At 26.5% G+C, this 14,058-nt stretch overlaps 2 protein-coding genes across 2 annotated transcripts; one reads left to right on the top strand and one right to left on the bottom strand.

The window, feature by feature from the left end:
- Window positions 1-1,370: 1,370 nt before the first annotated feature.
- On the top strand, window positions 1,371-8,240 carry Phum_PHUM458490 (Cadherin-23 precursor, putative; the record flags this gene model as incomplete). The annotated part of the gene is made up of 18 exons (XM_002429939.1): window positions 1,371-1,463; window positions 1,629-1,880; window positions 2,158-2,307; window positions 2,468-2,656; window positions 2,910-3,112; window positions 3,200-3,554; window positions 3,698-4,132; window positions 4,232-4,675; window positions 4,780-5,121; window positions 5,213-5,542; window positions 5,625-5,828; window positions 6,093-6,328; window positions 6,428-6,627; window positions 6,765-6,904; window positions 6,999-7,214; window positions 7,318-7,453; window positions 7,634-7,849; window positions 7,945-8,240. 18 exons carry the CDS (start codon window positions 1,371-1,373, stop codon window positions 8,238-8,240), a joined length of 4,437 nt encoding a protein of 1,478 aa, XP_002429984.1.
- Window positions 8,241-10,163: 1,923 nt separating this feature from the next.
- Window positions 10,164-13,573, bottom strand: Phum_PHUM458480 (cytochrome P-450, putative; the record flags this gene model as incomplete). The annotated part of the gene is made up of 10 exons (XM_002429938.1): window positions 10,164-10,342; window positions 10,436-10,609; window positions 10,701-10,866; window positions 10,958-11,026; window positions 11,146-11,249; window positions 11,403-11,593; window positions 11,820-11,889; window positions 11,982-12,167; window positions 13,101-13,298; window positions 13,384-13,573. 10 exons carry the CDS (start codon window positions 13,571-13,573, stop codon window positions 10,164-10,166), a joined length of 1,527 nt encoding a protein of 508 aa, XP_002429983.1.
- Window positions 13,574-14,058: the final 485 nt, after the last annotated feature.

The raw sequence follows: 14,058 nt of genomic DNA, 5'->3' as shown, positions 1-14,058 counted from the left end.
AGCGATTACCTCGTTTTTTTTTTTTTTTTTCGCATTACGAAACTTCCTGAAAAAATAAAAAGTTTGGATAAGGAAAAGATTGTTAATTTAATTACTCTGTTTCTTGTTTTTTTTTTTTTTTTTCTTCCTCATTCCTAATCATTTTTATAATCTTAAACTTGACTTCTCCTAGACAAAAAGAGAAAGAGAGAGGCTGTGTAAAGCTATTTTTCCAAACTGAAACAAAAGCTATTTTTCATCGAAATTCTACGCATTAGATTGAAATTGATTAATCTAAAAAAAACCATGAATCAATTTTTTTTTCAAGCCTACTCATTTTTTATCATAATTACAATATTATTTAGTAATAATTTAAAGGTTTTTATTTTTTTTTCTTAAACTCGAATTAAAACATTTTATTTTTAAATATTATAACTTGTAGGTTGATGTAAAATTTATTATTAAATATTGAAGATTTTAAAAAAATTATTATTATCGGTTAAATCCTTTGTGTGATCGCTTTAAAAAAATTTATTTCTATTAATTTTATTTATATATTATATATTATTTATTATATTAATAAATGAATTTTCAGTTGAAAATTTTTAATAAAAATTGCAAAAGAAGTGAATCGGAATCATGTACATATATATTGTGATATGAATAATAATACATTTGTTTACCTATTTATTATTCATAACATATTTAACAAATAAAAAAAATTACATGCTGTAAACAAATTAATAATGAAAATAATCCTTTTAAGTTATAAGGTAAATTTATTATGTAAAATATATATATATATATGGAAAATAAAACATTATTAATTTTATTATTGTTTGTTTAACGAATCATTCATTAATTGAATGAATCCGGTTAAGGTTTTTGTGCTCTCTGATCTTTTCATTTTTTACTGAAATGAAATTTTATTTTTTTAAGAATACTCATAATAGTAAAAAAAAAAAAAGAAATTTTTTTTTGAATTTTCATGAAAAATCAAACTTTATTAATCTTATCAATGTTGTAAGATTAGATAAAAGTTTGTAAACAAATTTCACAAGGGTTTCAAATTTAATTTAACAGTATTGTATTGTAAAAGCTATTCGGAAAAAAAATTTAAACTACAGAGAGTAAATAATTTGTTTCGATTTGAATTATACAAAAAATATATGTACTTTTTGTTCTCATGATGAACATATGTCCTTTAATAGAACATTACTCACCGATAAATTTTACGTAAATTTTCCGTAAATATTAAATAACCATAAATAGTTTTTAAATAAAAAAAAAAAAGGAAAAAAACGAAATGTTTCGTTTTAAAAATCGTGTTGAGATATTAATTTTTATTTTTTTTTATTTTTTTAATTTCAGATGATTTTAATGATCTTACCATGTCTTCAGATGTAAATTCTAAACTTCGTCATTCCAAAGATGTTATAGTTCGAAGTTCTAATACATTTCCTTCGGATGATATTTCTTATAGAGTAAATATATACATGCATGCATACATATTTATTTTTGTTACTTTTTATTTTTTAATATTAAAAATTGATATATATATATATATATATATATATATATATATATATTAGTGAATAATTTGAAATTTAATGTAATGAAATTTCTATTTTTTTTTTTTTTTGTTAAAGCCAAATCAATTTTTACTCGAGCCAAAACTTACTGTGCAAGACAACCACAAACCTCAATTTATAAATTGTTCAAAATACCAACCTTCCGTAAAGGAAGAAGAACCTGTTGGAACGTTTGTGTTTCAAGTAAAAGCCATAGATAAAGATCCGATCGAAAATGGCGGTAAAATTAGTTACACGTTTGTTTCGTCTCCTGGAGAGAGACTTAGATTTACTATAGAATCCGACACCGGAATCATCCGCACACAATATGTAAGTTTTAATTAAATTAATTTTAATCTAATATCATTTCCTCTCATTATTTATTAAACAAAATAAATAAATAATCTCAAAATAAACTATATTTATTAAAATATATATATACATATACGTTTTTCTCTGGAACTTGTGTGCTACCTAAATTTTATTGTTTCTGAATTTAGGGGGTGGGGGAAAAGCAATAATTATCAGATAGAAGAGTTTCGTATTAAATTTAAAATATAGTAATAGCAGTAGTGAGCAAAGTTTAAAATTTTATAATTTTTTTCAGGTTTTTGATAGAGATGAACCCACGAGAGAAAAAGAAGTTTATTTAAATGTCAGAGCAACTGATAATGGACATCCACAATTGGACGACGTTTGTTTAATAAAAGTTACTATAGAAGATATAAATGATAATTCACCTTTCTTCGATAAAGCTGTAAGTTTATTATTATATTTTATATATATATTTGAAAGGACATTTTAACTTGAATTTTAAATTATATTATTAAAATACTATTTGCACTTTATTTAAGTGTTTATTTTTTTATTGTTTAAAGAAAAATTAATATTTAAAATTACTCACTTTTGACATTTAGAATTATATGGAGTCAGTACCTCAAGACCTTCAAGTGGGAAATGAAGTTATGAGAATATCCGCCACTGACATCGACAATGGAAATAATAGTTTGGTTTATTATGAATTGGAAGCTAAATTTCGAGAAGACGAAGGCTATTTTAAAATAGACAACACCAGTGGATATATATACTTAAATAAAAGCATTAATGTAAGACCTCAATTTTTTTTTTTTCTGTGGGAACGATAAATTTTATCTTTTATAATCTTCATTAAATTCTCTTGAATTATGGCGAGTCAAAAAATATAGGTTTTTTTTTCATGGAATCGTTAGAAAATTTTTTTAATACTTATTTGAAAACTATCATTTTATTTTTAAATTTTTATACATTCAAACTTAAATAATATTTAACATGTGCTTAAAAATAAATTATTTTAAAAATTTTATTTTCTTTTGTCTATAGAGGGATCCGAATTATAAATTTAGAATGATGGCGAAAGCAACAGATCGTGGAGACAAACCATTAAGTGCTAGCATTGATTTAGAAATAACAGTTGTTGAATCCCATAAAAAGGCGCCTACTTTTAAAGAAATTTTATATCCGGATATTAGTATCAATGAAAATAGTTCAGATTTTACAACGCCTATTGTTATAATAACAGCCGAGTAAGTACAACCTTAAATTAATTCAATTATTATTTCAAATCATTTATTCAATTATTATAAAATTGTTCTTTTTTTTTTTGAAAACAGGTCCAACATTCCAGAAGAAAATGAATTACTGTTTGAATTAGTTTCTGGTCGGACGGAGCAAACTAATAAGGGAAACACTTTCGTTTTAGCTGTTGAGGGCGAACAGGCCCAGATAAAACTCGGAGGTTATTTAGATTACGAAAGTGTCACTGAATATATTTTAACATTACGTGTTCAAAACAAATATAATCTTGCTTCGGAAACTCAAATTATGATTCACGTAGAAGATGTTAATGACAATATTCCGGCATTTACTGAAGTATTTTCCGGATCTGTACTGGAAAAAGAACCCGCTGGAACGCCCGTAATGCAAGTTCGAGCTATTGATGCTGATGGAACATCTGCTCACAACCAAGTAATAAAATTTATATTTATTTAATTTATCCTAAAGTAAAATACTAATTGTTTATAACAATTAAATACTTTTTGTATTTTATAAATTTCTCTTTGACAATAATATGAATTATTTAAATGAAAAATGTTTGATTTATTTTCCAGGTAACTTATGTTTTGGCGGATCATACAAATTTATTTTCTATTGATCCGAATACAGGGAATATAACGACTCTGGTCGTTTTCGACAGAGAGCAAAAGGATTTTTATAATGTTAAAGTCATTGCTACCGATAACTCTCCTTCGGCTTTGTATTCAACGGGAAAACATAACAAAGGTGAACAGGTGTTTCGCATAGAAATAGCAGATAAAAATGACAATCCTCCCAGGTTTACCCAAAAAATATATAGGGCAACTGGTATCAGAGAAGACGCCAACATTTATTCTTTGGTAGCGCAAGTTAAAGCCGTAGATAATGATACCTCTTCTTCAGTAACGTATGAAATAATCGGAGGAAATACTTACGATGCATTTTTCATTCAAGAAAATACCGGAAAAATCAAGATAAAAAATCTTTTGGATTATGAAAACATAACTCGAGTGAGTAATTTTTTATTAATTATAAAAAATAAGTAGGGTTTTTAAATAAGATAAATAATTATAATAAAATTCTAAAAAAATATTCGATTTTTTTGACAGTATAATCTTTCTGTGAGAGCCTTCGATGGTGCGTATGCGGACAATGCTTTTGTAGAAATCGAAATCGAAAACGTCAACGACAATCCCCCCGTTTTTTATTACTATCTCAATAATATCACGATACCTGAGGAAATGTTGGTCAAAGGTTGCATCACGAATATAACAGCCTATGATCCGGATATTCCCGATAGAAATGCTCCACAGCACATTGCTTATTTTGTTGTAAAAGAAGATCAGAAAAAATTACTTACCATCGATAAAAATGGGTGTTTATCTTTGATAAAGCCTTTGGATAGAGATCCTCCCAATGGGTTTCCTATATGGCAAGTGATAATAGCAGCCTCTGATGAAGATGGAAATAGTAAAACTAGTCTTCGGGAAAGTACGGAAGTCATAATTGTTCTCACGGATATAAATGATAATGCGCCGTTCTTGGATTCAAAGGTAAGTTTTACGTAAAAGAGTTGTTATTTGTTAAATAAAATTCAGAAAATTTTTCTTTTTAAAAAGATTGCTTAAATGTTTTTTTTTTTTTCCCTTTAATATAGATAAATCCAGTGTATTGGAAAGAAAATACTCCTCCTGGCACTATTGCTTCATTAGCAGCTAAAGATTTGGACAGTGAAGAAAATGGTCCACCTTTTACTTTTCGAATAGATGTTTCTGCTTCAGATGATATTAAAACTAAATTTGCCATAAGTGGCTCTTCATTGGAAGCCCTTAAAACTTTAGACAGAGAAGAACAAAAACAGTACTTTATACCAATAGCAATTTCCGATTCTGGAAATCCTTCACAAACTGGTACAAGTACTGTAACTTTGATAGTGAGCGATGAAAACGATAATCCAATGAAGAGAGGAGAGAGTAGAATTTTCGTTTACAATTACAGGGTAAAATAATTTTTTTAATGTCTTTACATCAATTCAAAATTATTTTAAAATTTTATATTATTATTCAACTAAATTAAAAAATTATTTACAGGGAGAAGCTCCGGACACACCCATCGGAAGAGTTTACGTAGAAGATCCAGACGATTGGGATCTTCCAGATAAAACTTTTTCCTGGGCTCAAACCGAGCACCCTAATTTTCTTTTGAATGAAGATACCGGTATGATAACTATGAAAGAAGGCACAAATAATGCTACGTTTACATTAAATTTTATAGTCACCGAAGAATCTAGTTTTGTGACCCGTCATTCAGTCGATGCAGTTGTTAATGTAACTGTTAAAGAAATTCCTGAAGAAGCGGTGGATAGTTCTGGTTCTATTAGGTTCGCGGGTATAACTGCTGAAGAATTCGTCACACCTGTGGTAATTTATTAATAATAATAATAAAAAGTTTATCATTTATTTACTTTACAAAAAAAATTAACTCGAAACGATTTTATTACAGAATGGTTTTAGTAAAAGGGATTTGTTACAAAACCGTTTGGCTAAAATTTTAAATGTCAGTGTTGAAAATGTGGACGTATTTACTGTTCTTCACTCTCATCACAACGCGAATCGTTCACTTTTGGATGTTCGTTTTTCCGCTCATGGTTCCCCTTATTATCATCCTGAAAAATTGAATTTTATGGCGTCGAAATTTCAGGAACAGGTAAATTTTTCATAATTAAATAAGTTTCTCATGGGTCTGTGGTAGTTCAAATACAGCTATCGATTTTTTTTCTTTCATAATTTTTCAAAGCTCTGCTTTTTCCCAGTTAGTTAAAATCTCTTTTAAGCTGTGTCTATAAGTTTTACGGATTTTGTACGAATTTAGGCTACCATTTGTATCAAAGATTTCAATTCTGTGAGAGTGTATAGTATATATAAAAAGGAATAAAAACGTGTAATTCATAAACTTTTTTTTTTTTTTTAGTTGGAAAACGAATTAAATCTTGATATTGTGATGATAAACATTGATGAATGCCTTTATGAAAAAACTTCTTGCGAAACATCTTGCGTCAATTTTTTGAATAAAAGCAAAATCCCTCATGCTGTTTACACCAACACGAGCTCATTTGTTGGCATCGGAGCCGTTGTTGATCCTCTTTGCACTTGTGTTATTTTAGAGCGTTTAATATGTCTTAATGGTGGTACTCCATTGGAAAATAGGTAAATTCTTGTCTCTACTTTCTACCTCTCAACTTAATAATCCTTTGCTATTATTTTTTACACCGCTGATACATAATCAAAATTTATTAATTTTTGCAGTTGCGTTTGCCCCGAAGGTTTTGAAGGGCCCCGGTGTGAGCTTATTAATATTGGATTTTACGGAAATGGATGGGCTCTTTACCCACCTTTTGATGCTTGTGAAGAATCGAAATTGTCTCTAGATATTAGACCAGAAAGAGGGGATGGACTTGTATTTTATATAGGTCCCTTAAAAAAATCAAACACTTTGGGAGTTCAAGGTACGTTTTCTATTTTACTAAATTCCTTATTATTCCTTTCCTTTTATAATTACTTAAAAAATAAATAATAATGAATATAATATTATCAGTTGTAATTCATAATTTTTTTTTGTTTTTTTTTTTTTTTTCACATGAAGATTTTATGGCACTTGAAATTCAAAATGGATATCCTCGACTTCTTGTCGATTATGGTTCTGGCACCGTTCAAGCCAATCACACAGAAATAAAATTAACTGATGGAGCTTTGCATCATATTGATATTATATGGACAAACGTCGTGAGTTTTCATTTTAATTTATTTATATCTGCTAATCGATATTAAATTAATACACGTTAACATTAATTCGTTTTTTTTTCTGTTAATATTTTAGAGTATTGAACTACAAGTGGATAATTGTCGAAAATCTTCATGTTTAAGTCTGACTGCACCATTAGGAAAAAATGAATATTTAAATGTGAACGGACCCCTTCAACTAGGAGGGTCTGCCGTAGTTTTAAACGAAATTGCTGATTCAATGAATTGGAATTTTAAACCCATGTCTACGGGTTTTGCCGGTTGTATTAGTAATCTTACATTTAACGGAAAGGTGTGTGCAATATAGTCATATTTTTTATTTTCTTTCTCTCTCTCTCTCTCGCAAAGCAAATGAAAAAAAAATTTAAATTTCTTTTGTTTTAATTTTTTTTTAGACTTATAATTTAGGAATGCCTGGACTATCGAAAAATGTAGATATAGGTTGTAGCAAAGGATTAGCAACTGCTTATTCATTTGGAATCGATACAAATTTTATAGTTGCCATTCTTGTATGCATAGCTATATTACTACGTAAGTATTGTACGATTATTAATTTTTTTTTTAATTGTAAAAGAAAGGTATATGTATATCCATATAAACATAAAATAATATTATTTAAAAGACAAAAATTAATCATATTCATTCATACACCAAATGGTATTAAATGGCTTTTAAAAAAATAATAGTAATAAATCCTTTTTCGTTTTTAAGTATTATTATTGGCTGTTGTGGTACAAAGAAGAAAAACGGATGATTTATACAAAGATGCTGACGACATAAGAGAAAACATAATTAATTATGAAGACGAAGGTGGTGGTGAAGGTGACATGACCGGCTACGATCTCAACGTATTACGTCTAATGTACGACAACGACGGCCAACAAATCACCGAAAAGACTCCTATAAAAGACTGTTTGCAGGGAAAAGGTAAAATTATCAGGATCAATTTTTTTTACATTTATTATTTATAAAACTTTGAGTTTACGTTAAAAAAAAAAAAAATTTTTTTTTATATTTTACAGGTCTTAATGAAGTTCCTGATATATGTGGATTTTTGGATGGTAAGAAAAAATCTGTCGATAACGATCCGGAAACGAATCCGTTCGACGATGTTCGCCATTACATGTATGAAGGAGACGGGAACAGCATAGGATCATTATCCTCTCTGGCTTCTTGCACAGACGAAGAGGATTTGGATTTTGATTATTTGTCAAATTTCGGTCCGAGGTTCCGTAAACTTGCTGACATGTACGGTGAGCAACCGAGTGACAACGAAAGTGATCATTACACAGGACCAGCATCCGAATCGTGGTGTTGAAAAAACAAAAAAAAAGTTTTTAATAAATTAAAGTTATAATTGTTATCCGTACGAAACGAAAACCGAGGAACAAGATGAACGTAAAATAAATCAAAGTGCCAATACTTATATTGGTAAGTATAATTATTAGTTTTTTTTTTATTTTTTTTTTATTTTTAATGACTATTGATTTTTTTATTTAGAAGAAATCAATAAGTTTTATTATTATTATTATTACTATTACTATTGCTATTGTTATTATGGTGCCTTTGAATATTTTAAAAACGAACAATAAATCCCTTAATATTTCTTTCCACTGCCTTAATTACAAAAAAGAAATAGAAAAAGAAAATTTCAATGAATTTTGAAAATAATGATAATAATTATTTTTTGAATTATTTTTGAAATAGAAAATAAAAAAAAAAACATTTTTTATAGTTTAGTGCAGTGATTAGTAGAATTTTTTTTTATCAAAGGGGTATGTCCAAGTTAAATACTTATTGTGATTTTATTTTATATTTAAATAATTCTAGAAAAAATTTGGAGCTCAAATGTTTCTTTTTTTTTTATTGTTAATTTAATGTTAAGACTGAGTGAAAATTCACATTCACTGCTATTATTTCCATTTATTATTATTATTATTATTTCATTATTTTTATCTTAATTTAATTTTTTTTAAAACATTCCAATTTTTCAATAATTTTTTTTTTTTTTTTTTGTACTTATTTCATTAACTTATTTTTAAATATATATATATATATGTTAGACGAGGAGGGAGGGGAAGAAATTGATAATGAACACATAACGTTAAAAAAAAAAAAATTAGATTTTTATTTTATTTTATTTTTTTCAAGTTCAGTTTGTTCAGTCATTAGAGAGAGAGAGAGAGAGAAAAACCCAAAAGCTTTATTCATTTATATCGTTTAAATATTTTTACATTAGTTTTATTTAGGAAAAAAATAATTTCTTTTTTTTTTTTTAACTCAAATATTTATTTAAATAATATTTGACTCGTTTGTTGTGATTGATTGATTGATTGAGGTGAAACGCAGTGCCTTAGGAAAAGTAATCGTTTAATATTATATTATTATATGAAATTTATTAATTAGGCATTCCTATTAATTCCCTTTTTTTTAATATTTTATTATCACTTATTAAAACCTCTCAATGCAACGCAATAAATGTTTTTTTGTTTCGTGCCTTAAATAAACGTAAAATCGCGGGGGGTGGGGTGGGGAGGGGGTGTTTTGTGTATGAAGTCTTTGTTGACATCTTAAATGAAATAATAATAATAATAATAAAATGTTAATGAAAGTTATTATGACTATATAGATGGAATTAATTTATCGTTTAGGACGAAAATAATAATTAAAAAAATAATTTTTAGTCGTTAAATATTATTGGTCGAAAGAAAATTTTAATTTAATATTAAATATGGGTGAACAAAAAAAATTAATTAATTTACGTTAATTATCATTATCATTATTATTTTTTTTTTCTCATGTAATTCATTTTTGTATTTATTATAATAAGTTGTTGCTGCTGAACGTTAAATTTTACCCCCCAGAAAAAAAAAAAAAAAAATTTTTTTTTAACGTGAATAGTTTTCCGTTGAGCAGAGCAGAGGTTGGATCTCAAATAAAAATAAGCTATTTCTTTCATTATTAAGTGATTGATTGATTGATTGATTGTATGAATGTTTTTTTTTAATGTTAAATGATTGATTGATGATGGCTCGGAAATTAAAATAAGTAAAAATGTATATTAAAAATTGTTTTTAATATAATTTATTAAAATTTTAAATTAAATTAAGTTTTTTTATTTATTTTTTTTTTGACCGTATATAAAATTTATAAACGAAAATAAAAACGTGACGCGATTCGTCGACGTCGTCGTCGTCGTCGTCGTCATTATGATAAAATTTAAAAAAAAAAAAGAAAAGAGTTATTCTAAACAAATTTTTCTTTTTCTTTTTTCCAATATAATTCGTATACCTTCTTTATTCGAAAGAACAATTTCGGACATTAAATTTAAGTCTTTTTCTGAATCTACAGATATTATTTCGTAATTTTTAAGAATGTTATATAAAACTATTTTTACTTCTATCATGGCAAATTTTGCACCTGAAATACAAAAAAAAAATGTATATATGTATATTTTTTTTTTTGTCTCAACGGAAAGAAAAAAATTTTTTTTTTTTTAATTATATTGATTACCTATACAATTTCTGGGACCCGCACTAAAAGGAATGTAGGAAAATGGGTTTCTTGTTTTGTTTTCTTTAAATCTATCAGGCATGAACTCGTTTGGCTCTTGAAAAACTTTACAGTCTCTATGTAGGGAAGGTGTAAATATGAGAGCAGTTACACCCGGTAAAAGACGTGTTTTTCCTGTAATAATTATTATAATTATATTAATAATAGTATATATATATATATGGGAAAAGCAAAAAAAAAATTAATAAATTTAATTTATATTTACCGTCAATGTCAATTTTATGTTTTATGTCTCTTGCAATGAGAGGTACAACAGGATATAATCTTAAAGTTTCTTTTATGCAATTTTCTAAATATTCAAGTTTTTGTATTTCATCAAATGTGGGAATTTTATTTTTAACAACAGTTTCGTATTCTTCTAAAATATTTTTCTGTATTTTTTATTTAAAAAAAAAAAATTTTTTTAAAATTAAAATCGTGAAAACTTTTGCTAAATTAACAAAAAAAATTATTTATTCTCACTTGTATCGATTGATGTTTACCCAAAGCAAAAAGACACCAACTTATGGCCACAGAAGTCGTGTCGTGACCCTAAAATATATATTATTGGTGAAAATTCATCATCTTTTACTTGACATTTTCAAAATTAATCATTTTTTAAATTGTTAATTGTTTAAAAATTTATTTATAAATAATATTAAATGACTTACGGCAAACATAAAAGTGTTGACTTCTTCTCTTATATCGTTGTCCGATAGGGCCTGCCCATCTTTTCTTGTTTTAAGAATTAAATCTAAAAATGCCGGATGTTTACCTGAAATGAAATTTTTTTTTTCAACGGTCTCATCAGGCATTAAAGAAAAAAATCTGGTATTTCCTTTAAAATCATATTAATTTTAACATTTATTGCATCATTCATTAGAAAAAAAAAAAAGAAGTAATGATAATAATTTAACTTCTTACTCACTAGTAGATTTTTGTTCGGATTCCGTTTCCGTTTTTTTCAATTCATTTTTTTTATCTTCTATAACTTGTGATACAAAATTATTAATCGTGTTTATGTAATTTTCCTGTTGTCTACCTAATTGACATCTTTTAAAAATAAAATCTGGTTTCAACCATGGAGTTATAAACCTTCTCTGTAGTATTTTATTTAGCCTTAAAAAAAAATTATTTTCTATATTTTATTTATAATCGTTATCAGTTCCCCAACTACGTTTTAAATGAGTGACATTTTTTTTCTTATTAATTAAAATTTAATTATAAAAGAACTTGAGGGATTATTTAATTTAAATTGATAAATTTTAAATTAGTCTTTGAGTCGTTTTCCAAAAAAAAATTAACATTATTAAGAAGGGATTTTTATTAAATTTTATTTTATTACCCTTCGACTGCTTGAACGTATTCCGTACCGTGACACAATTGAGCGTTTACGTCTTTACCCATGGCCGTTACTGGAAAAAAAAAAAAAAAAACAAAATTGATATATAGACACGTGTATATGCACGGATGCTTGTATGTATTATGAATGTTCGTTTTTGTTTACCACATATAATATCCAAAGCACACAATTTAGTATATTTAAGCACGTCGAATGGCGGTTGACCTACTTCATTTTCCAATAAACTTATGAGGATTTTACTTTTTTCAATTATTGGTTGTATAAAACCTTCTAATAAGCTGTGATGAAAAGTTGGTGTCAATAATTTTCTTCTACTGTGCCATTTAGAACCTTAAAAACAAAATTTTTTTTTTTTTTGAAAAACAAAGAAGTTGATAACATTAAATGGAGTTCTCGGTCTGTAGGTTACTAGATACAAGGTTTCAAAAAAAAGGAGGCGACCTTGAAAATAACGATCAGAAATTTTAAATAAAATAAAATGAAATTATGACATAATCAATCGGTGGGAAATTTTATTTACGAGCTTTGCCTTTTTTTTTTTATTCTCGAGAAATTTTTTTTTTACTATTATTGCACTTTTATTATTACGTATGTATGTTTTTGTTTTTTTTTAATGAAAAGCAAGGGTGATTCATGGAATTTTTTTTTCTTTTTTTTCCATTAGGGTTAACAAAATTAATGAGGAAAATATATATATGCAAATAAATACATTTAGTAGGTGAAAAATTGTAGTCGAAAAAAAAAATTAAGTAATTTTTTTTCAGTAAAAAATATTATAAAGGTTATATTTAATTATTGCAACACAAAAAAACTTGCCAAAAAAAAAAAAATTATCCTTGGACTCTCGATTTTGTCAACCTTGATGCATTTGTGGGCAAAAATTATTGCATGTCTAAAGAGGCAACGAACTTTTGATTTATTTAACCTTGAAGTGCATTCAACTGCATTGTGCGTCAGGTAAAGTCTGGAAAACTCGATTATTATGGGGGGGGGGAATGGGAAAGGGCTGCCTTATTTTTTTAACTTTCAAATAAATATTTTTTTTAATGCGCGTAATTTTTTTTTTTTTTTATTTAATCACTATTGCACTTATTAAAGCTTTTCAATGGAAAAAAAATTTATGGACTCGTAATGTAATTACGTATGATGTAAATATAAATGTGTGTGTGTGTGTGTGCTTTTACGTAATTTTTCATACATGTAATATATTTAGGACAAAGTTGTTTTGTTAAAAAGAAAAAATAAATTTTAACTTTAACATACCTGTTGCCGTGAGTAATCCCGTTCCTAACCAGGGATGTAAAAATGTGTATTCATAACTTTTATCTATGTGAAGGCTAGAATTCAATATTGGGCTAACATATTGTGCGTCAGAAATAAATACGAAAGGTCTCATACCTATCCACAATTTAAAAATTGATCCGTAAATTTTTCTATAATTTAAAAGAAGCCTGAAAAAATCTTTTAAAAAAAATTCACAAAAATTTAATTTATTATAAATTTTATATAATAATTTTTAATTAATATGTCGATGAAAAATATTTACCATCTTGTCCTCCGGTAAGAGACAATGAATTACCCAACAGAGGAATTCCAAATGGTCCAGGTATAGGCGATAAACCTTGCACGAAAATCATACGTTTTATTATGTATCGAAAAATAATGAATAATAAAAACAAACCGGCAAAATAATAACATAAAAGTCTCGCGTTTGAGTAAATCTGGTACACATCCATATTGCATTTACCTTTAAAAATAAATAAAAATGGAAAAATTTTTATTTGGAATTAGAATATCGTGTTTAATGGAGAAAAAATAGGGGAAAATATAAAATAAATTCTGTACGACAGTTTAATAAAAGAAAAATAATAAAAAAAAAAATTTCTAAAACCTTAAAATGATAAGAAAACGAATGAGATGTAATGCATACGTACATACCTTAATATTATTATTATTATAAGACGAACTTTTCATTAATGACCAATAATAAACCGCGTTTTATTTATTTTCTTTTTCTCAATTTTAATTTTATAATAAATTAAAATGTATTTATTTATTTATTTTATTTTTAATAAAATAATTTCACTTCAAGCAACTTTTTTTTTTTTTTATAAAAAAAGTTTTATGTCAACGTTTTTTTTTTTTTTTTTTTTTTTTTTCATAAAAATTATGTGCTCCCAATAAAAAAATCCTGGTAAAAGTATACGGATAAAACGAGGCT

The sequence above is a fragment of the Pediculus humanus genome, genomic scaffold (genome assembly GCF_000006295.1).
Source record: "Pediculus humanus corporis 1103172108237 genomic scaffold, whole genome shotgun sequence".
Taxonomy (NCBI): Eukaryota; Metazoa; Arthropoda; class Insecta; order Psocodea; family Pediculidae; genus Pediculus; species Pediculus humanus.
The sequence above is the reverse complement of the archived record's forward strand: the minus strand, read 5'-3'. Positions and strand labels throughout refer to the sequence as shown.